The sequence below is a fragment of the Crinia signifera genome, chromosome 1, assembly GCF_055691185.1.
Source record: "Crinia signifera chromosome 1, ASM5569118v1, whole genome shotgun sequence".
In the NCBI taxonomy this organism is placed as follows: Eukaryota; Metazoa; Chordata; class Amphibia; order Anura; family Myobatrachidae; genus Crinia; species Crinia signifera.
The window spans coordinates 336,074,589-336,098,828 of NC_139217.1; the positions used below are offsets into that span (position 1 = coordinate 336,074,589).

Here is a 24,240-nt window from a genome sequence, read left to right on the forward strand (position 1 = left end):
CTGTACCGCTGCAGCCCCACCAAAGGCTTCAAGTACATCGCTGATCCTGGTGACCGTCCTGCTATAAGCTCTCCCGGTACTGTGAGTTACAGTGGGGGGTTGAGAGCTTAGAGAGAGATAGTTGGGCTGTGTTAAAAACTAAGGGCTATAGCGCTCCCTGGTTACAGACCATAGCGCTGTTCAAACCCTGTGGCAGCTCCTTTCCTTCACTATCTCTCCTATCCAGTCCTTCTACCTGGACTAATCTATACCTACTCTCCCTTGGGTGTGTGTTAGTATGTGGATTTCTGTGACTTATTGAAACAATGGCAGGGGGAAGCTCCAAGAGAATTGCCTGTAAGACTTGCAATGCTAAGTTTACCTCTTCAGCCCCTGGGGATCTTAACTGTGAAAAATGCACTGTTAATCCCTCTGTGTCACAAACCCCAGTGGACCCACCTTTCTGGGCCTCACAACTAACTGAGGTTATGTCCCGTTTATCCTCTGAGTTAACACAGTCTCAGAGAGATAGAGAGACCTCTAGGACACAGCAGAGTGACTTAACCTCTGCAGTTCAGAGCCTCACTAGAGCCTCACCCTTCCTCCTCCAGGCAGCCCCCACCTTTGCAGAGGAGAAGGGCTTCACCATTACACCACTCCCCTGACTCTGACGATATGCCAGACCTAGGGGAGGGAGCATTTGCGCCCCCTGGGGACGACATGCAGGATGTGCAGGATGCACAGGATGTGTTAGGATATGACACACATGACCCTGCTCAACCCTCTCAGGGCATTGAGGACCTTATTCAAATGGTCAAAGTGGCCTGTAATGTGACAGAGGGAGTTGACACCCCTTCCTGTCCTTCCTTTTTTGGGAAAAAGCAAAAGCTGTCCTCCAATTTCCCAGTAGCTGAGGAACTGGATGAGCATGTTACTGAGGCCTGGAAAAGCCCAGACAAACGGTTTCAAGCCCCTAAAAGGTTCTTTCAGAACTATCCACTGCTGCCGGAAGGCCGTAAAAAAGTGGAAATTCCACCGGGGGTGGACTCATCTGTTTCCTGACTGTCCAAAAAGACTGTCCTTCCAGTCCCTGGGGCTACCACCCTTAAGGATGTCTCTGAACGTAGGTTGGAGATGACCTTGAAAAGCATCTTTTCAGCTGCTGGCGTGTTACAGCGTCCGGCGCAGATTGGCTGCTGGGTGAACAAAGCTATAGGTGTATGGGCGTCACAGATCTCGGCTGAGGTGAGTGACGGATCAGAACCAGCTACCATTATGCAGTTGTCTGAACAAATCCAGGATGCTTCGGCTTTCCTAATAGAGGCGTCCTCAGACATTTGTGTGGTGGCGGCTAGAATTTCTGCCTTATCCATTTCAGCCCGCAGAGGCCTCTGGCTGCGACAGTGGCAGGCTGATGCGGAATCTAAAAGGGCGGTGGAATCCATGGCCTTTAACGGTGAGCTCCTGTTCGGTCCAGAACTGGACAGATGGATATCCCAGGCGGGAAGTCACACTTCCTTCCGTCGGCGGCTCCACCCCTGTCTCGCAGAACCTCCCACATGCCTTCCCTTCATGCCTTTCGTCCCTCCAGTAGGTTCAGAGGTAGATCCAGGGGAGGTGCCCCTTCACAGAGAGGAACCAGAGGCCGTGGAAGAGGCGCTTCCACTACCGCTCTGGACCCCAAAGCCACCAAGCCTGCTGCATGACGGTCCACCGTCCCACTTGGGGGATCCCACGGTGGGAGCTCGTTTACGGAACTTCGGCTCCGTGTGGCTCCAGTCCTGCCAGGACGCCTGGGTAAGAGAGCTTGTGACCCTTGGTTACAAGATTCGCTTCAGCATGTCTCCCCCAGACAGGTTTTTCAAGACCGGTCTTCCTCTTCCTCCAGAGAAAGGACAACAGCTTTTGGCCGCCATCGCCAAGCTGCAGGACATGGGAGTAGTGGTTCCGGTCCCCGCGGAACGTACCCGGGGCTACTACTCCAGCCTGTTCCTCGTACCAAAGCCGGATGGCTCGGTACGCCCTATTCTCAACCTGAAGGATCTGAACCCGTACTTGCACGTGGCCAGATTCAAGATGGAGTCCCTACAGTCCGTGATACAGGGTTTGGAAGAAGGAGAGTTCTTGGTATCCATAGATATCAAGGACGCCTACTTGCACATTCCCATTTGGGCCCCGCTCCAGACATATCTGCGGTTCGCAGTGCAGGAGCGGCATTGGCTATTTCAGGCCCTCCCGTTCGGCCTCTCGTCCGCACCTCGGGTCTTCACCATGGTGATGGCGGTCATGATGGAGGTTCTCCGCATGCAGGGGGTTACTATCATCCCCTATTTGGACGACCTTCTGCTGAAGAGTCGTTCAAGGCACACCCTGCTGGAGCATATTCTTCTCACACAGAAGATCCTCACATCACACGGGTGGATCCCTAACTTCGCCAAGTCGCAGCTTCACCCCACTCAGCTTCTCTTGTTTCTGGGGATGATCCTGGACACCAGTCACATGCGGGTGTTCCTACCAGCGGACAAGATTCAGTCCTTACAGGCCTTGGTCAGACTTGTCCTGAGACGGAGACAGGTGTCTGTGCACCAGACTTCTGGGGAGGATGGTATCCACCTTCGAGGCAATACAATACGCCCGGTTTCATTCTCGCCCCTTCCAGCTGTCGCTCCTCCATCAATGGTCGGGCTCTCACCTGCATCTGCAGCAGAGGGTGACCCTGTCCCCACGGGCTCGTCTGTCCCTGCTCTGGTGGCTGAACACCGCCAACCTACAACAGGGAAGGAGGATTGCGATTTGGGATTGGACCCTAATCACCACGGACGCCAGCCTCCGAGGTTGGGGTGCGGTCACCCTGGACCGTCAGTATCAGGGGTTGTGGACACAACAGGAGAGTCTGCTTTCCATCAACGTTCTGGAGCTACGAGCTGTCTATTATGCTCTTCTCCAGGGCAAAGCTGTTCGTGTCCAGTCCGACAACTCCACGACGGTTGCGTACATCAACAAGCAGGGAGGCACCCGCAGTTGCGCAGCCATGAAGGAGGTCAGCAGGATCCTGGTCTGGGCGCAGGCCCATGCCCTGGCCCTGTCAGCCGTGTTCATCTCCGGAGTGGAGAACTGGGAGGCCGACTTTCTAAGTCGGCGGGACGTACATCAAGGAGAGTGGTGCTTGCACCCTCAAGTCTTTCAAAAACTGATACATCGCTGGGGCTGTCCCCAAGTGGACCTGATGGCGTCCCGCCACAACTTCCAACTTCCCCGGTTCTTCGCAAGAACACGAGATCCTCAAGCAGAAGGGGTCGATGCGCTGGTGGCTCCTTGGCCCTTCCAGTATGTGTACCTCTTCCCACCATTCCCGTTGATACCCCGGGTACTTCAACAGATCAGGAGAGAGGGGGTCACGGCTCTGTTGGTGGCTCCAGACTGGCCTCGTCGGTCTTGGTACACCAGTCTGACAGCTCTGCTGATCGACGAGCCGTGGCCCCTGCCGCTTCAGGAAGACCTTCTCAGCCAGGGACCCTTCATTGACCCAGATTTAGGTTGTCTTCATTTGACGGCGTGGCTGCTGAGAGGTCCATCCTGAGGAGGGCAGGTATACCTAGTGCGGTTATACCCACCATGCTTCGTGCTAGGAAGGAGGTCACCTCAGCGCACTACCACAGGATATGGCGCTCTTATGTGGCTTGGTGCGAGAGGCGTGGGGTCTCCACATGCCTGTTCAAGAAGGCGAGACACCTCCTTTTTCTGCAGGAAGGTTTGTCTGCAGGGCTGAGGCTGAATATTTTAAAAGTTCAGGTCTCAGCTCTCTATCTTTTTTCAGAAGAAGTTAGCTTTTCTTCCAGAGGTTTAAACCTTTTTTCAGGGGGTGCTTCGTTTGCAGCCCCCCATTCGTCCTCCAACGGCTCCCTGGGACCTGGACTTGGTGCTGGAGTACCTTCAGTCCTCGGTTTTTGAGCCCTTTAGAGGAGGTGGACCTTCGCTACCTCACGTGGAAGGTCGTACTTTTGCTGGCTCTGGCATCTGCCAGACGTGTATCAGAACTGGGGGCTCTTTCTTGCTGCTCCCCGTTTCTTCAATTTCATCCTGACAGAGCGGAGCTCCGTACCAGCCTGGCCTTCCTCCCAAAGGTGGTATCGGCTTTTCATTTGAACCAGCCCATTGTGGTTCCTGCCTTCCCAGAGGACTCCCCAGAGGCGAGATCCTTGGATGTGGTTAGGGCTCTAAGGATTTATGTAGCCCGCACAGCCTCTATCAGGAAGTCTGATTCGCTGTTTGTGACCTATGACCCTGTGCGTCGTGGATGGCCAGCCTCAAAACAGACGCTGCCCAGGTGGATTCGGTTGACTATACGTCAGGCCTATGTCACCTCTTCACGGACTCCTCCTAGTTGCATTACAGCGCATTCAACCAGGTCGGTGGGGTCCTCTTGGGCGGCTGCCCGAGGGGTTTCTCTACAGCAGCTCTGCCGAGCGGCTACCTGGTCTGGCTGCAGAACCTTTGTTAGGTTCTACAGGTTTGATACCTTTGCGGCTCCTGCTTCAGTGTTTGGCCGCAGGGTGTTAAGGGGTACTCAGCGCTCACCCACCCGGGATTGAGGGCTCTGGGACGTCCCCAGTGTAACTCCAGTGACACCTAGTGGATTAAGGAGAAAGAGGGATTTTGTACTTACCGTAAATCCTTTTCTCCAAGTCCACAGGTGTCACTGGACACCCACCGCAGCGCTGTTCTCCTTAAGTTGCCTTTGGGCTTATATCCTACAAGGACCATTACCTTGGAGTTTCCCTGCTAGGGTTACGTTGGTTATAAAAAGAATACGTTGGTTATGTTAGTATGTTACATTGTCTGTTGACTTTGTATGCTTGAATTTTCAGTGTTTTCTCACTGTCTTTCTTCTTCTTTACTTCTTGTATTGAATGTTGTATGTGGTATTAACCTCCTCTTCGGAAGTGTGTTTTATCTTCCTGCTCCCTTCCGGGCACAACCTTTCTGACTGACCTGGAGGGGAAGTAGAAGGGGAGGATTTAGCCACTCTAATCTTTTATTTAAAGTGCCCATGCTCCCTGTGGTCGCCTTCTATTCCCCCAGTGTAACTCCAGTGACACCTGTGGACTCGGAGAAAAGGATTTACGGTAAGTACAAAATCCCTCTTTTGGTCCTGGAAAATCCTTTTTTTCTGAATCCATGATGGACACTGGACACCCACCTTTACACACCTCTGATTGGCAGTAGGATTGTCTGCACAATTTATGTTGTTTGAATGCCTGTTCTATTCTTTTCTTGCTTTATTCTCTCCCTGTTCTACCCAGAGGCTGACTTGGTACAAACTGAGAGCCTGGGGGCAGGGTATGTGGAGGAGCCTGGGCTGCACTCAAAGATTTCTTTACTCCTTGGTGCCTGTTGCCACAGCTCCACCCACACCCCACTGTTCCAGTGTGCACCACGGATTTAGAAAAAAGGATTTTCCAGGTAAGATTTTTCTGCTGACATCCCAACAGGATGGATTTCACCCAGTATATCGGCCCGGTCTGGCAGAATTGGCCCAAATCAGACCTGCATATAGGCACCTTTAGCTTGCATCTCTGCCTTCTTTCCAGCATGTCAGACCTCTATGATGTCCTTCTGTTCTACCAGTCTGGTCTTTTGAATATTAATTTTGCCTTGGATGCACTTTCAGGGAGATCCTCCTTTGGCTAGTGTTGGCATGGAAGGTGGTGTTCTGTTATTCAGGTCTCTGAGTTGGCAGCTCACCATAAGCGGGTTTCTGGTGTTACTTGATCTAGCAGTATGTATTCTGGTGTTTTTTTCTTGTCCTACTGATTCAGTTAATCCTCACAGGTTTTGAATATTGTCCAGGCACTGTGGGTTCTCTGGCCACATTTGTTTTCTAGTTGGTCTAATGCTCCTTAATAACGCTCACCAGTTCCACCAAGTGTCTGTGGCCTGTTATTCATTGGGCTTCTGTCTCTCAATGTACTCTGTGCCTGATTCACTCCAGGTTGCAGGCTCCTTGGACTGTGATTGTTTCTTGGCCATCATGGCAGGGTTTGAACAACTGTGCTGGGCAACTCCTTGATCTAGAAGCAGTTCTTTCTTCACTATTTTCCAGGTATTTCTTCACTATTTTCCAGGTACCATGCTTTGTGGCCACTAATGCCAGCTTTGGGCTTCTGTGACAACAAAGTAGGAAAGGGAATTAGATTTTGTGCTCTCCATAAAATCAATTCCACCTGGGAAACAAGGTTACCTGCCTGGTTATTTATTGATGGTTGTACTTTTGCATGCTGCAGTGTCTGTTCAGCTTAGATAGATGAATAACAAGTTGCTACAGCAGGTGGACGATTTAAGGCCCATACACACTGGGTGACTTTGAGCTGAAAGTCGCTCAAAGCAGCAGGTTTGAGCGGCTTTCAGCTCAAAGCTGCCCAGTGTGTATGCCCCGGCGGTGAGCGCTGCTGCGCACTCCCGCATTATCGCCAGGAAAGCCACTCATCTGCTGGTTATACCAGCAGATGAGCGGCTTTGAGGACAGCTTTGCATAGCGCTGCACTATGAGAAGCAGTCCTCCCCCCTCCATCGGCGCTGGGCAGGGGGAAAGCCGCTCAGTGTGTATGCAATGAGCGGCCTCCCCCCCCCCCCCCCCCCCCCCCAGCGATGAACGCTATCAACGCTGGGCATAGTCGCCCAGTGTGTATAGACCTTTAGAGGGGTGGAGGAGGGAAGTTCCAGCTCCAGTAGTTTAACTATTTAGTGCCTATTCCTTAGCCTTCTTTCTAAACCTGCAGTTTCCCTGAGAATAAATTATTTACAGTGAATCGAAAAAAATGCTCTTTTTATACAGCTGTTGCCAGAAAATAATTTAGGGTACTTCCTCATCTTTGGGGCCACTGCTTACGCTACAGAACTTGCGTAGGAATCTTTGCGTACCACATCAGCACCCTGTGTCTACGCCACCATCTATTACCTTTAGTAAAGTTGTGGTGAGCGAAGCGGAGCTATCCACTAAGCCTGAAGCGTGGCGAGGAAACGATGATGCTATTCTGAAAACGGCTAACGTAACTGGCGTAAGAGGGGCCGCAAAGATGAGGAAGTGCCTAATTTAGTGCCATTTGTCTGCCCAGGCACTGTCTAATGCTAAATCTATTAATGATGTCAGATATTTGTCAAAATGCAGTAACTGAATGGGGGAAAGAATGTAATACTAGTACATGTTGCGTATCCCTTATCCTAAATGCTAGGGACAAGAAGAATTTTGGATAATGTATTTCGTAATATTTTTATATTTTAATATTTATATATAGTTTTATATTTCAATGTGCAATCCTAAGGTATGTTGTATAAACACATGACTTACACACAACTTTTTTGTGAATGAAACAAAGTTTCAAAACATGAAATTTGTGTACTATCTCAGGGCACTGAATTTAAATGCCAAGCAGTCATTTTCTTGCACATATTTAGTGTCAGTTACATATCATTTCCCAAGTAGTGCCAGTTACAGAAGTGTCCCAGTAGTGCTTATAGCAAAAAATTTTTAAATATATATATATATTCCAGAAACTATGGTTTTCGGAATAATTTGGATAACGGATATTTGGATAAGGTATAATCAACCTGTACTTTAACAAACTTTCAATCTGAAATGCATATTCTCTCCCCAGGCCTCATTACCAGTACAGGAATACCTGTCCATGCCCTTTGACTGCATGCACAAACAGTATGAGATAGCACGTCATCTCCCTGCACCTCTGTATGTGCTGTTTGTGCAGGCCAGCGCCTACAGCCAGGCATGTGGTGAGTAACATTCTTAATTATTTAGTTATCCTTCAAATTTTCTATTGTGGTTTTTCTTTAAGCTTTGTCCAGCCCTGGATACAGAGTCAGAGTTATAACAAACCTCCAAGTATACAAAACTTGAACGAGTTATTTGATGTCCAGTGGGTCCTGCAACATCTTGCACATGTTTGCATCTGTTCCGATTGTTCCTGACTACTAACATTGAGAATCCAGCAATGTCGGTTGTAGTATCCTTATTATCTATTTATATATGTCTAGTGTCTGTGAGTCTCCAAAGCACTGCCATCTGTTTATAGCGAGTGAAACTACATCTCTTTGTCTTACACATGCACAAACAAAGAGGCAAGTGTTTGTGCATGTTTGTACAAGGTAGCAGACTAGTTTTCGAAGCATTAGCTTTGAGTGGGCATACTAGCTGAGGATGTAAATAGCCTGTTTGGCATTAAATCCTTTGGCCCAGTCTACTGCATATCTTCCACATTCCAAGGGGTGCTGATGAGGGTTCTCTACTTTATGTTCTCCTTGCTGGAACCTCAGGAAATAACCAGTCTGGGGGACACTAAACCATGTAGTTGCTTGAGGGATCTGTAGTAGCTGCCACATAATTAGACTAGTACTGTATAACATTTTCAAAGTGCCCATGGAAAGCAGGACACTGACTTTTTATTATGTTCAGTGATCCATATGCTTTTTTCTCTCTGTTTAGGCCTTTATAGTCTGGTATCAACACATTCCTTGCCATGTGGCTCCTGACTGAACTCTCAGGTTGTTTTCCATTTCTATTAGGCTATTTCTAACAGACCCCAGGATCCAGTGTTCCCCAGATGGACTTAGAGAAAAGGATATAATAGAAAGAAAAGAAAAATGTAATCTGAGTTTTTTGGTTCCTCTAGCAATGTCATTAGAGCAGTCGGCTTGAAAGGGTAATGCTGCTCCTCAGCTCTATGGGGATAATTCAAGTGTTTAGTGCATCGGCAGCTCCTAGATGCTGCTTAACGGATCAGTGCAAGTGTTGCTGAATTCGGCCGCACACTGGGCGGGATTCTCTAATATCATATCGCCAGCATTCGCATTGTTAATAATCGCATATACAGTAACATATGCGATTATTAACTCAAAGGCGATGGCCGGCGATGTGCAGCGGGTTCCCCTTCCCTCCCTGCACCCTTACCTGGCTGTAAGGGCTCCGTTTCCTCCTCCCTGCACTCGGAAGAGGTGCAGGGAGGAGGAGGTCACTGGTCCGGGCAGCACAGCAGAAGGCTGCCCGGACACAGGTGAGGGGGGGTGCGCGGGGACGCGAAGAGAGGCCCCTAGGCTTCCATGGGGTTACGCCGTCTAGAACTGGCGTACACCCCCCCCCCCCCCCCCCCCCCCCCCCCGCAGTGAAGCCCCGGCGGTGGGGCTTTGCTGCGTATGAAAATGTGGTAAAAACCCCCGAAAACAGGGTTTTTACGGCATTTTTAGTTTGGTGAACTGTGCCCACAGTCACTGCACTGCTATTACTGTTATGTTATTCTGCCGGTTGTTAGCAATACAAGAAATCCAGGTATGCAGGCATTGGATGATCACAAACGTGTGGTAACCATGTCCTAGGGATTATTTTGGTATAATTTGTGCTAGAATTTCACCATCAGTGGTCACTCCAGCTTAGGGTCCGGGAAGCTGACGTGGATGTTGCCTCGCCCTATTCTAGACATTTCCTACTGTTTATTTTTGAGCACAACATTGGCTAATGTTGAAATGATGGTTCACCAATATGCTACTATAAAATCATAACCCAACCAAGTGTAACATGGTAAGTTTATAGTGCAAGATGTTTGTGCCTTAGTGGTGACATGGTGATGTATCGCTGTGGAGAATGTACTAATGCTGTCAGTATGTACTGCGCTATTACCCCATGTTGCACATATGTATCTTTCAGTCTTCTAGCCACAAGGTCCCCACATTGTCGCTTTGCTGTTCTTCACATATTCTGTCTATTCCCCCTTTCTCTTTACTCATGCCTTGCTTTCTATGTGTCTGTTTTTCCCCTTGCCCTGGTGAAAGCCCATATGAAGAGTTACTCCCAGCCCTATAGGCAGGGTGAGTATACATCTTCTGTTCACCCCCCACCCTGTCAGTTTCACACCTGGTAATATAATTTCTGCTCTGGGATCACGCTGATTACTAGGGTTTACTGAAATGCTGCAGGGAGCATATTAGATGGTTGGCAGATTACTATTGTTCTTTGTGTGAGGATTAGCGAACTATTTTTTTATTTAAAATAAGGTTCATATATTGTTGCTAAGCTTTTAGGTGCAGTGCTGAAAACACTAAGCTTGTTTGTATATGTAATGCATGAAAAAATACTTTTAACATTTTTTCTCCTCTGTATAAGTAATAAGTATATGTCTGCGGTTATTTAACACTTTTATTGCTATAAATACCTGCTAATCTATGTTAATAATTCTCATTCACATCGCTATTGGGTTGATTTGGAAAACACCTTGCCTGGACTTAATACCCCTAAACACAATAGCTGGACATACAGTAGTTGTGTCCGTGTTGATTTTGTCTTTGTATCGTGGTATTCTATACTGGATGCATGTTGCTTGTGTGCTTCTTAGCTGGTTATCATGATTACAGTGCTGAATTCTTTTCCTCCATGTTGTAGACAAGAAGCTTGTGGTCACCATTGAAGGAAGTGTAGAAGAGGCAAAGGCTTTATTTAAACCTCCTGAGGATTCCCAAGGTAATTAAGAAAATCAACAATACTTTTATGTTTAAATTGCGGACACGTACCTTGCTTTACAAAAACCAACAAATGGAGGCACACTGGCGCTTTATAACATGCAACGTTACTTCCCTTTTAGGTGTGGAATACTTCCAATAGTTCCTCAAGGGAATAACAATGTATCCTCATGTGCACATGTTTTTCATGTATATTATATCCATGAATGGCAGGATATGGTCCTCTTACAGAAAGGTATCTTTTCTAGGTCCAAAGGTAGAGAATAAACAATGCGTACCCCAACTCACTCAGAGATATGGATATTAATTCAGGTGTTGGGAAAAACGTGAAACAATTACAAAATTCAGATTTACCCACCTAAACCTGCAGGCATTATCAGTTGGTTTATCTCCTTAAAATGTTCAGTGATAACTTGTTGTTATTGTGTATGTTTATATTTCAGTCAGTTTGCTCTGACTGTGTATTCTAGGAGTCCTTCAGGATAGCGGCCTCTACAGCCACCCACTAAAGTCATGAGGAAATGCAGGGTGCTGAAAAGCACCTTGATTTTAGAAGGTTGGGCCTTAAGAGTAGATATAGAGGCGGAGCCTCAAGCATTCCTAAAAGTTCCAAATATCATGCCTTCCTGGGCTAATTTGGCAGCATGAAAATATTTGGGTAGTTTCTGTTGTCATTGGGGCAGATTTATTAAGCTTGGAGAAGAGATAAACTGGAGATAAAGCGGAGAAAAGGTAAAAGGAGATAAAGCACAGCCAATCAGCTCCCAACTGTCTTTTTCAAACACAGCTGATTGGCTGGTGCTTTATCTTCTTTTACCTTTTCTCCGCTTTATCTCCAGTTTCTCCTTCATCCACCAGGTGTCACTGGAGTTACACTGGGGAATAGAAGGCGACCATAGGGAGCATGGGCACTTTAAAAAAGATTAGAGTGGCTAACTCCTCCCCTTCTACTTCCCCCCCAGGCCAGTCTTAGTTCGTGCCCGAAAGGGAGCGGACACACTTTTGCTCTCAGGAGCACTTAGAAAAGATTTTTTATTTTTTATTTTTTATTTTTTTACATTTGCAGTACAGGCAGATAGCGTTTTACTATCTGCCTGCTTCGTGGGACCTGCCGGAGGGAGCCGCCCGCTGCCCGGGGGTTTGTGTCCGGCTCCCTGGCTGATGAGACCACTGTCTCGGGAGGCAACGGACGCTGCCCTCCAAAGCACGTTGCGGTCCTCCCCCAGCCTGACCGCCGACGGCAGATGCGGGTAAGTAAGCCCGGACGCGCTGTTAGCAGCGGCGTCAGGTTAGAAAATGGCGGCTAGCAGAGGGTTAATTCCTGGCACCGGAAGAGATGGAGCTGCCGGGCGGGGGGCGGTACAAGCGCAGAAACTCCCAGCTGCCCCGGCAAACCCAGCATTTACACACGCGCGGCGGCCATTTTTATTTTTAATACAAGGCACCGCTGCTACACGCTGGAGGCTCTTTGCACCGCTGCAGTCCCACCAAAGGCTTCAAGTGCCTTCTCTTCTCCGGTGACCGTCCTGCTACAAGCTCTCCCGGTACTGTAGTTACAGTGGGGGATTAAGAGCTTAGAGAGACAGTTGGGCTGTGTTCAAAGTGAGGTACTGTATAGCGCTCCCTGGTTATAGACCATAGCGCTGTTTAGACCTGTGGCAGCTCCTCTAACTTCACTGTCTCTCCTTTCCAGTCCTTCTTGCTGGACTGTATCTATACCTACTCTCCCTTGTGTGTGTGGTAGTGTGTAGTGTTTTTTGTGTCTTTTAACAATGGCTGGAGGAAGTGTAAAGAAGATTGTCTGTAAGACATGTAATTCAAAGTTTACTCCTTCCTCTCCTGAGGTGATTTTCTGTGATAAATGTACTGAAAAACCCTCTGAGTCACAAGTCGCTGGGGTCCCACCATTCTGGGCTGCACAGCTTACAGAGGTCATGACTCGTTTGTCCTCTGAACTTACACAATCTCAGAGAGATAGAGAGACAGCCAGAAACCAGCAGAGTGATTTAGCTTCTGCTGTTCAAAGCCTCAGCAAGGCACTGGCCCCACAGGCTGAATCTCGCCCTTCCACATCACAACCTCCTATATTAGAAAGGAGATGGGCCTCTCCTTTTCACCATTCTATAGGATCTGATGAGATGCCTGATCTGGAGGGGGGAGATGCTTTACCTGTGGGGGATGGCACACAGGATGTGCAAGATGAACAAGATATGGGGGTTGCAGACACTCAGGATCCTGTTCAGGCTTCTCAGGGAATTGAGGATCTAATCCAAATGGTTAAGATTGCCTGCAATGTGACGGATGGGATTAAAATACCCTCACGTCCTTCATTTTTTGTAAAGAAGCAAAAGCTGTCTCCTAATTTCCCCTTAGCGGAGGAATTGGATGAGTATGTAACCGATGCCTGGAAATCTCCAGACAAACGGTTTCAGACCCCAAAGAAGTTTTTGCAAAATTATCCTTTACACCCAGAAGGCCGTAAGAAGGTAGAGATTCCACCCACGGTGGACTCTTCTGTATCTAGACTGTCTAAAAAGACTGTTCTCCCTGTACCAGGAGCTACCACCCTTAAGGACATCTCTGACCGTAGGTTGGAAATGACCTTAAAAAACATTTTCTCTGCTGCCGGAGTTCTTCAACGTCCAGCGCAAATTGGATGTTGGGTGAATAAGGCCATTGGGGTTTGGGCGTCGCAGATATCATCTGAGGTACGTGACGGCTCAGATCCGGCAACTATTATGCAGTTGTCGGATCAGATTCAGGAGGCTTCCACTTTTCTTATTGAAGCGTCATCGGATGTGTGTGCGGTGGCAGCCAGGATCTCGGCACTGTCCATTTCAGGCCGTAGAGGTCTCTGGCTTCGCCAGTGGCAAGCCGACGCAGAGTCTAAACGGGCTGTGGAATCCTTGGCTTTTAATGGAGAGCTCTTGTTTGGACCAGAGTTAGATAGGTGGATTTCTCAGGCCACGGGTGGGAAGTCACACTTCCTTCCTTCGGCAGCTCCACCCCCATCCAGGAAGCCCACACAGACGTCTTCCTTTCGGTCCTTTCGCCCCTCTAGAGGTTTCAGAGGACGCTCCAGAGGGGGTGCCCCTTCCCAAAGAGGCTACAGAGGTCGTGGCAGAGGTGCAGCCACGCCCACTGTGGATCCCAAGGCAGCTAAGCCCACAGCATGACGCTCCTCCAACACTTCTGGGGGATCCCAGGGTGGGAGCTCGTCTACGGAACTTCAGTCCCGTATGGCTCCAGTCCTGTCAGGACAGTTGGGTAAGAGATCTGATAACCTTCGGGTACAAGATCAGTTTCAGTCTGTCTCCCCCAAACAGGTTCTTCAAGACAGGTCTACCTCTGCCTCCAGAAAAAGGGCATCAGTTACTGACAGCCATTGCAAAACTGCAGGACATGGGAGTAGTGGTCCCGGTTCCGGTAGATCAGCGTTCCCAGGGCTACTACTCCAGTCTGTTTCTGGTACCGAAGCCGGACGGCTCGGTACGTCCCATTTTAAACTTAAAGAATTTGAACCCGTACTTGTATGTGGTCAAGTTCAAGATGGAATCCCTGCAGTCTGTGATCCAGGGTTTGGAAGAGGGAGAGTTCTTGGCATCAATCGATATCAAGGACGCTTACCTGCACATTCCCATTTGGCCTCCGCACCAGGCATATCTTCGGTTTGCAGTGCAGGATCGCCATTGGCAGTTCCAGGCACTACCGTTTGGCCTCTCATCGGCACCTCGGGTATTCACCAAGGTGATGGCGGTCATGATGGAGGTTCTTCGTACACTGGGAGTTACTATCATACCCTACTTGGACGACCTTCTGTTGAAGAGTCGTTCCCAGGAGACCCTGCTGGAACACATTCGGCTCACGCAGAAGATTCTCACCTCTCACGGGTGGATTCTCAATTTGACAAAATCACACCTTCAACCCACTCAGCGTCTCTTATTTCTGGGAATGATCCTGGATACCAGCCAGATGCGGGTGTTTCTGCCGGCGGACAAGATCCAATCTCTGCAGGTCCTGGTCAGGCTGGTCCTGAGTCGCAGACGAGTGTCGGTCCATCTGTGCACCAGACTATTGGGAAAGATGGTGTCCACATTCGAAGCGATACAGTTCGGCCGTTTTCATTCCCGGCCGTTTCAGCTGTCACTACTCAAGCAGTGGTCGGGGTCTCACTTACACCTGCACCAGATGGTAACTTTGTCCCCTCAAGCTCGTCTGTCCTTACTTTGGTGGCTCAACACCGCCAACCTGAATCAGGGAAGAAGGTTTGCGATTTGGGAATGGACCCTCATCACCACAGATGCCAGCCTCCGAGGCTGGGGAGCGGTCACCCTAGAACGTCAGTTCCAAGGACTTTGGACGACTCAGGAGAGTCTCCTGTCAATCAACGTCCTGGAGCTCAGAGCGGTTTATTACGCTCTTCTCCAGGCCAGGACTCTTCTACAGGGAAAAGCTGTACGGGTGCAATCCGACAACTCAACAACCGTGGCTTACATCAACAAGCAGGGAGGCACCCGCAGTTGTGCAGCCATGAGGGAGGTCAGCAGAATCTTGGTCTGGGCTCAGAACCACTCACTGATCCTGTCAGCCGTGTTCATACCCGGAGTAGAAAACTGGGAGGCAGATTTTCTCAGTCGGCGGGACGTTCATCAAGGGGAGTGGTGCTTGCACCCTCAAATCTTTCAAAAATTGATCCACCGCTGGGGTTGCCCCCAAGTGGACCTGATGGCGTCCCGCCACAACTTTCAGCTTCCCAGGTTCTTCGCAAGGACACGAGACCCTCAGGCAGAAGGGGTGGACGCGCTGGTCGCTCCTTGGCCCTTCCAGTATGTGTATCTCTTTCCTCCTTTCCCTTTGATTCCGCGAGTACTTCAGCGGATCAGGAGAGAGGGTGTCACGGCTCTGTTGGTAGCACCAGACTGGCCACGCCGGTCGTGGTACACCAATCTGACATCTCTACTGATAGACGAGCCGTGGCCCCTGCCAACTCAGGAAGACCTGCTCAGTCAGGGTCCGTTCTTTCACCCAGATTTACGTCGTCTTCATTTGACGGCGTGGCTGCTGAAAGGTCCATCCTGAGAAGAGCGGGCATACCTCGAGCAGTTATACCAACTATGCTTAGAGCTAGGAAAGAGGTCACATCAGCGCACTATCACCGCATATGGCGTTCATATGTGGCTTGGTGTGAGAGACGTGGGGTTTCCACCTGCCTGTTCAAAAAGGCGAGGCTACTTCTGTTCCTACAGGAGGGTTTGACTTCAGGGCTGAGACTGAATACCTTAAAGGTTCAGGTCTCGGCTCTCTCCATATTTTTCCAAAAGAAATTGGCCTTCCTTCCAGAAGTACAAACCTTTTTTCAGGGGGTGCTGCGTTTACAGCCACCCATTCGTCCTCCAACGGCTCCTTGGGACCTGGATCTGGTCCTTAAGTTTTTGCAAACTTCGGTTTTTGAACCTTTGGAGGAAGTGGACCTTCGCTATCTGACGTGGAAGGTAGTGCTTTTGCTGGCTCTGGCTTCAGCCAGACGAGTTTCAGAATTGGGGGCTCTCTCATGTCGACCCCCTTTTCTTCAGTTTCATGCTGACAGAGCGGAGCTCCGTACAAGTCTTACTTTTTTGCCTAAGGTGGTATCGGCTTTTCACTTGAACCAGCCCATTGTGGTTCCTGCCCTTCCAGATGATACACCTGATGCGAGATCTCTGGATGTAGTGAGGGCTCTACGAATCTATGTTAACCGTACAGCCTCCATTAGAAAGTCGGACACTCTATTTGTTACCTACGACCCGATACGTCGTGGATGGCCGGCTTCAAAGCAGACTATTTCTAGGTGGATTCGCTTGACTATCCGTCAGGCTTATGTTTCTTCTTCTCAAACTCCGCCTCAGTGCATCACTGCACATTCAACCAGATCGGTGGGTTCTTCTTGGGCGGCTGCCCGAGGGGTTTCTCTACAACAGCTCTGTCGTGCTGCTACCTGGTCGGGCTGTAGGACTTTCGTCAAGTTCTACAGGTTTGATACCTTTGCGGCCTCTGCATCAGTCTTTGGCCGCAGGGTGTTATGGGGTTCTCAGCGCTCACCCACCCGGGTTGAAGGCTCTGGGACGTCCCCAGTGTAACTCCAGTGACACCTGGTGGATGAAGGAGAAAGAGGGATTTTGTACTTACCAGTAAATCCTTTTCTCCGAGTCCACAGGTGTCACTGGACGCCCGCCCAGCGCTGTTCTCTCCAATTACTTTAAAGTTCCCTGTTAGGGTTCCTTAGGTTTTGTTATTACGTTGTCTGTTGACTATGAACGTTTGAGTTTTCAGTGTTATTCTCACTGTCTCTTGTTTCTTCTTTACTTCTAGTATGGAAGGATGTATGTGGTATTAACCTCCTCTTGGAAGTGTGTTTTATCTTCCTGCTCCCTTCCGGGCACAAACTTTAGGACTGGCCTGGGGGGGAAGTAGAAGGGGAGGAGTTAGCCACTCTAATCTTTTTTAAAGTGCCCATGCTCCCTATGGTCGCCTTCTATTCCCCAGTGTAACTCCAGTGACACCTGTGGACTCGGAGAAAAGGATTTACTGGTAAGTACAAAATCCCTCTTTATCTCTTCTCCAAGCTTAATAAATCTGCCCCATTATGATTTAAAGAGAGTAAACACAGTTGTTTGACAATTAATGGCTTCACCCAACCACTAACCATGAGTGAAAGAAAAGTTTGTGGGTTATCATTCATATTCTCTGACAGATGGCCAGAAAATCATAAAATCTGCTTGGTATGTAAACCTATGAACACAACTGTATGTTTTCTTAGCAAGTCTAGTAATAGGAGGATCAAATGTATGGGGATGCTACAATCTAGAGTAGACCTGTCTATTTCTGGAGAAGGGTAACAAATTTGCTAGAAATTCCACTGGGGACAGCTGTAACTGGCACTACTGAGGACATTATATGTAACTGGCACTACTGAGGACATGATATGTAACTGGCACTAAATATGTGCAAGAAATTGAAGGCTTATCATTCAAATTCAGTGCTGAGATAATACACAAACTTTGTTTTATGTTTTGAAACCTTGTTTCATGCACAAATAAAATATATTTGTATGTTTGATGTGTTCACACAACATAAATGCATTTTGTGCTCACACATGGGACCCGTCCCCAAGATACATCGTTGAAATATGGAATAATCAGTTGTAGAAATGGTTTTGGTCCTGAGCATTTTGGATATGGAATACTCAACTTGTAATTGCGTTTGGTCAGTGGCCAACAGGCACTTGTGTCTAAACTGGCTCATACAATGCCATAGGTCTATATTAAAGATGTACTTGAAGGATGTTGAAATGTAATATTAGTCTAGTAATGATAGCGAGTAAAGTCTTTGTTACATTTCCTTTCTGTCTGTTATACTCACAGATGATGAAAGTGATTCAGATGCTGAAGAGGAGCAAACAACGGTAAGAAAAAAGGTTGTTGTTTTTCTCAACCAATGGAATTACAGCAGTTTATCTCAACATCACAGCAACAAGTATATGGAAATGTAATATCCTCTTATGTATTCCAAATCTAAGGCTATTTTATTATGTCTCAGGACAAACTATATTCCTTACCAAGTAGATGATTAGCACAAGTCCTCAGAAGAAGGGGTTGGCTAATTAAATGTTAAACTACAGAGATGTAATGCAATCTGTACACATAGCTTCACCTTCTAACTTGAATTTTCAATCAAAAGCGTATTTGACTGAAGGAGTTATGCATTGAGGAAATGATATAATAGAATTGTAACTATTTTAAATCTTTTTATCTCTGGTCATCCACAGAGGCCCCCAGTGTCTAGAATGGACTTAGAAAAAGGAGATTTATGTACTAACCACATTATTTTCTTGAAATACATAGGGGACATTGGGGGGTATTCAATCTGAGGGTCACGGCCGTCGAGCTTGCTCGATGGCCGTGACCCAGTCCCGTTCTCGGTCAGCTCGACCGAGAACACGCAGGCGGGATTCAATGTCCCGCCTGCCGGGGACCGAGAAGGGGGCGTTGCCGCGAGTTGCAGCCGGGAAGAGGCGAGCTGCAGCCGGCAGCTCTTCACTTCCCGGCCGTTCTCGGCAGAATGAGCCCGACAGCTAGTGATGTCGGGCTCGTTCTGCCGATAAACCCTGCTCAATGCTGTCGGGAGATGCTCGCCGGGGATTGAGTATCCCCCATAGACTTCTACACTTGCTGTAAGTGGCTGAGTTGGAGTCTGGGCACCAAATGGTTAAATATCTTCATCCAGCCCCGGCTCCCTCTCCCCACTTTTCAGGATAGTGTCGGGATCCATTTTTTTTGTGCCTCAAGGAGCCGACATTGTTTTCCAGGGGGCTGCTTTTAAGTTTTAGTTTCTTTATTTCTGGATTTGTTTTAATATTACGAGCAAGTCAAAGAGCAATAGAACATCCTCAGTGACGCTCCACTGAGCCGCAGCACTGGAGACTGGGTGTGTGTCCTCGGCTGGGATCCAATATCGCACACAATGATAGCCACACTGAGGCTGCTCAGAGCAGACCATAGAAAAGTGACCGCTCCTTGCAAGCACCAAAAAATAATGGATCCTGAGGCTTGGGCTGGTATATAATGGAGAGTGAGCCTGGATTGCTGGGAGAAGAAACTTGACAATTTGGTGCCCAGACTCCAGCTTAGCCACCTATACCTAGTGTAGAAGCATATGTACCCCATGAATTCCAAGAAAAGGATTTAAGTGGTAAGAACATAATATCCTTAGCAGGGGACCTGAGGAGCCTGGGAATTTCTAGATAAACTTCTCTAATCCAATCTACTCATCCTCTGCATAATGATTGGCTGTTTTGGATATCCATTTTTTTTTTTTTAACAAATCAAGCCCAAAAGGCAGAGTATGAGGATGGAGGGGAGAGAAGTACCATGTTTAAAAAAACTCTTCTAGGACCATGCATTACAGAATAGAAGTACTGATGGCTGAAATTGTTGATCAGCCTAAAATCAGCACTGCTCTCCAAGAAAATGGACCTACTGGAAAGTGGTGCCAGTTATGAATCTTTCATAGTTGAGGATATAACCAGGAGAAATGGCGCTTTACAAGCAAGCGATTTGATGTCCTTAGAGTTTCAAATGGCGAAGTGCAAGTTAAGATTAATAATGCCATGGTGTAGGGATGGTCATCGCTAAGCAGATTATAAATAATGGTGTCTTTGAAGCCATCACAATGTGCTTAATTAAGTCATCAGCAATTAACTTTTCTTTGTACTGTATAGCGTAGGATAGACAATGGAAGAAAACACCTGGTTGCTGTAGTTGTACCTTCTTATACTGCGGGATACAGTTTCCATCCTGGCGGTCACAACCCCCACTGTCAGCGGGATCCAGACAGGGTGAAAATGACAGCAAACTTGAAGCTGGAAGTATGTTTTTTTTCAGGGTTAGGCTGCAATGGAGGGGGGAATAGGGTTAGGCTGTGGAAGGGGTGGTTTAGGTTCGCTGACGAATTCTTAAGATTGTTGCCATTTTCAACGTCTGGATCCTGCAGACAGCATTCTGAGAGTAGATATTCTTATAGTCTTTATTCCATATACCTAGTCCTGAATACAAAAAGCAATATTAAGGCTTGAAAATTGCTTAATTTGCAGAGGTCCTATTTTGTATCCATCCATATCATACTTGACAATTTCACAATTTATTATTTATTTTTTTCTGTAGAAGCGGCGACGTCCAACACTTGGGGTACAACTGGACGATAAGAGGAAGGAAATGCTAAAAAGGCATCCACTGTGTGTTTCTCTTATAATAAAGTGCAAAGGTAAGTAAATATTGGCACTGCGTATCAATGTAGAATATATTTTAGATAGTACGAGGAGATTTTTTAATCGCAGTCTTCTTTTTTTGTCTTCATAGATAGTAGCGCTCTACATTTGACTTTCTACTTTCTTATGAACTTCAACATACTCACTGTAAAGGCGAAGGTCACATCAGCGTCTGAATTGGGAAATGCCATCAGTGCAGGGTAAGACATCAGGACAATTCTGAGGGTTCTCCATACTAACGGTCAATGTTAGTAACTTAGGTCTCCTGTAAAAAGCATCACTGAAATCTTTCCTATGTTCTTTAAACTCTCCTTCTCTAGCGATCTGCTGAACCCTGATTCAATTCTCCAGTGCCTCTACCATGGAGATGATGGCAAGAGAACCCCAAATCCAGCCAATCAATACCAGTTTGATAAAGTGGGGTGAGTTGTGTTCCATTATTTTTAATTATTGATTTAGTTGTGAAAAATTCTAATTATTTCCCATGCCATGGCAGAATCTTGGACCTGAGTGACTATATATCAGATCTCGGACACCCTTACCTATGGGTACAGGCAATGGGTGGACTGCATTTCCCTACAGACCAACCGCAGGTAAAGAATATATTGCTGCTAAGCTTAGGATAAAATATTAGCGTTCATTGTTCACTACTAAACAGCGTTTCATAAGCTTATTTCTACAAGTGCTTGGTATTGGTTGGACTCAAACACTCCGGCATCCACTAATGCTACCAAGTGAATTCTTCCGACAGTACCTGGAAAAACACTGCTGAGGCATTTTATTTTACTTTAATTTATGTACATAATTGAAACTAAGCCATAGTAACTAATCAGACTCTTGCGTCATTGTCTTAAATGATCAAATATTGATAAAAGCTTCATTGGTTGCAGAAATTTAGTAGTAGTTATCCACCAAAAAGCAATGTTTGTAAATAAGCCTTTATTATTACAAGGTCAGGTTGCTGCAAGTTACATACCTCTCCAGATTCCATTTCTGAGAATTATTCAGGTCCATTCAGAGGACACCTGTGAAGTGAATACACATGGAAATTTATCAGATACAAATCATCAATATGCAACATGAAGCCAATATTTCTAGCTGTACTTCTGTCTCCACAGCCTGTTGTCCTAGCAGACAACACTCTCAGTGCCAGTCACATGGAGAAGACCATTAAGTTGCTGAAGTCCAGGCTACTGTCTCGGCTCTCTTTGCACAAACAGTTTGCATCTCTGGGTGAGTGTCCTTTTTGTTTTTACCTGGCTCTTTGCTAGACTACATTCTTCAAATATTTTGTAACCCAGTTCTTCATTTTACAGAACATGGCATCATTCCAATCTCTGGAGATTGTCAGAATCTAATCCCTGCCAAGGTCATATCACGTTTAGCTAGGTGGAGCACAATCACATATGAGGATTACCTGGTAAGTGAAGCTTTATTCTATAGGACATCAAGGTTTGTACATCGAAGGAACCGTTTTCTAGGAGATTTAAAACTGTCTTGAAAGTCGTCTTTGGCATACTGCATGTCATGCTTAAGACTAAAATAATGTTCATATTTTAGCTAGTACAGTTAACATTGAAGAGATTAAACATAACATTTAGTTTTAACAACATTGGCTTTTGCACAGAATCCTAAAATTAATCTTCCTTTTGTCCTTAACTAATTGCGTTATGTGACTAAACTTTAACAAAACTAAAAACAACACTGTCTTTGTAAAATTTCTGGTGGTTTCTGCACAGTACCGCATAGGGCCGTATTCAATGCTGCTGGCAAGGGGGTTAAACGGCGAGGATCGCCATAAACAAGCGACCCTCACCATTTAACCCCCGCACAGGCCACTCACCATATTCAGCGTTCTGGGGGAATTTACCCAAACGGGAAGGTTCGCATCTAATGTATTTAGCCGCGGGCCTCGCTGTTTTAGCGGCCTCACACCGTTTCCATGTCACTGTAAAAACTCAGCAAGGTGGAAACAGCGAGTGCGGGGGTGGTCGGTTGAATATTGACACTGCGAGCTATGACAGCGAGCAGTCGGCACTTCTTACTGTCACAGCTTGCAAAAAGCATTGAATACTGCCCATAGGCATTAAACTATAATTTCTTATACCCCTTTTACACCAAAATCCCTGGTCAGACCCTGGTCTTTGAACACGCTAGTTTCCAGGGTTGGACCCAGCTTCCTACCCCATTTACACAGCACTGTGACCCAGGTCGGACCCAGGTCTGCGCCGTTTACACTGAACCTGGGTCAGCCCTGCTTTTCCCTATGGATGACATTAAAAATGTCCATTTTAGGACTGATAAACTGCCATCCAACCTTCCTTCAAGGATTTAAAATAAAAATTAAAAGACACGACTAGTTAGCATTGAAGAATGTTGGTTTGTGTATTTTGTAAAATATTTTTCAAAAAGTTTCATTCGGTGCTCAAGCGCACATAGCGGTATAAAAGTGCAACATCTCCCATGTGCTCCCCCAGCCCCCCCCCCCCCCCCCCCAAAAAAAAATAACAAATGATACTGCATCCAATTATGATTTCTGTGTGCACTGCCCATATCCTTCCTGCTGTATTTTGCCACTGCAGCGCACTGTGGAGAGGCGTCCAGCACTTCTGGTATCCTTTCAGCACTACCTGGATGTCCCAACCTGGGTTGGGACCATTTACACCGCCCACGACCCAGGTCCAACCAGTGTTCAACCCTGGTCAGGACCTGGGTAGGAGACCAGTGTTACTGGACCTGGGTTGGCCCCTTTTACACCAAAGCTGACCTGGGTCCAACCTGGGTTTTTCGTTGGTGTAAAAGGGGTATTATTCAGTGTTCACATCTTCCCTCCATTACAGGTGCTGCCTTATACAAAGGATGTTGTGGATAGTGGACTAGCGCAGGATACAGATCATTATTACTCCCTGATGATCGAGCGAGGAACAGGTAGGAATCATTGCTGCAGAAACATTAGCATCATTGAAAGTAAAAGGGGACCACCAGGACTAGTAGTTCTCTTGTATCTTACGCTGGGCTGATACATTCTATGTGTATTTGTTTAGTAGTTAATGTTGCACTGATTTTTTTCCCAATACCACTATTTGACTTGTGTTCCAGCTAAGCTTCATGGAGCAGTGGTTCTTAACCCAGGATATTGCTCAGTTCCACCATTGTTCAGTCTCTGCCTCAATTGGAAAGGCGAGCGCAGCTCCAGAAATGATGAAAACATCCGGGTAAGCATTTTGGACCAACGACATGGTAAACTGGGGCTTTCATGAAGACTTGAGCATGTACTAAGGAGACTCTGGTCATTTCATGTCATGTCATGTGATCCAGTGCAAAGTACCATTTTCTTTAGTTTTATTCTGTACGCACATTAGTCCTACAGATGTAGTGTACCCTCTTAATTAATACAGTGGTTTCTATTGAACTATGAGCGTATGGACTACAACAGTATCCACATTTAATTAATTGTTGCTGAGCGATCTGTCAGGGCCAGTGTTCTCCAGTGAGAAAAAGGATAGAGAAAGGATTGTCTTTTTTCTTGGCGCACAGTGAAACACTGGCCTTGACCAATTAATATCCAGCAATCTGGATATTAATCACCGGGCAATAGCTACCGCTATGGCCCCTACACACAGAGCGATGTTGGGGCATTTTCTAAATAAACTAGTGAGATTGCTTAGAAAATGCCCTTAAATTGCCCAGGGTGAACGCCTGATCAGACTCCACGCAGATTTTTTCTTTTAATATTGCTGTAATTAAAAAGTAAATACACCTTAAGATGCGGAATTCAATTTAAGTTCAACATGCCGTTCGATTCGATATGCCGATCTGGCATTCGATTAGATTCAAATTCTGTTTCTACTATATAGTCTTGTCTGGCAAGACTATTTTTCTTTTCGATTTCCACTAAACCTGAATGAGCATCGAGATTGAATCCACATCGAATGCTG

The 24,240-nt window shown here is 46.9% G+C and overlaps 1 protein-coding gene across 3 annotated transcripts in view; it reads left to right on the forward strand.

The window, feature by feature from the left end:
- THOC5 (THO complex subunit 5) overlaps positions 1-24,240 on the forward strand; it is a 38,896-nt gene that overhangs the window by 13,028 nt on the left and 1,628 nt on the right. For 2 of the 3 annotated variants that reach the window (XM_083145342.1, XM_083145346.1), the window contains exons 8-19: positions 7,635-7,767; positions 9,817-9,852; positions 10,424-10,501; positions 17,901-17,941; positions 20,199-20,298; positions 20,394-20,502; positions 20,623-20,724; positions 20,799-20,895; positions 21,421-21,535; positions 21,619-21,722; positions 23,143-23,230; positions 23,402-23,517. In XM_083145342.1, coding sequence (XP_083001468.1) covers positions 7,635-7,767; positions 9,817-9,852; positions 10,424-10,501; positions 17,901-17,941; positions 20,199-20,298; positions 20,394-20,502; positions 20,623-20,724; positions 20,799-20,895; positions 21,421-21,535; positions 21,619-21,722; positions 23,143-23,230; positions 23,402-23,517 — 1,119 coding nt within the window. The remainder of the gene's footprint in view (positions 1-7,634; positions 7,768-9,816; positions 9,853-10,423; positions 10,502-17,900; positions 17,942-20,198; positions 20,299-20,393; positions 20,503-20,622; positions 20,725-20,798; positions 20,896-21,420; positions 21,536-21,618; positions 21,723-23,142; positions 23,231-23,401; positions 23,518-24,240) is intronic. The other variant, XM_083145352.1, reaches the window with a different exon arrangement.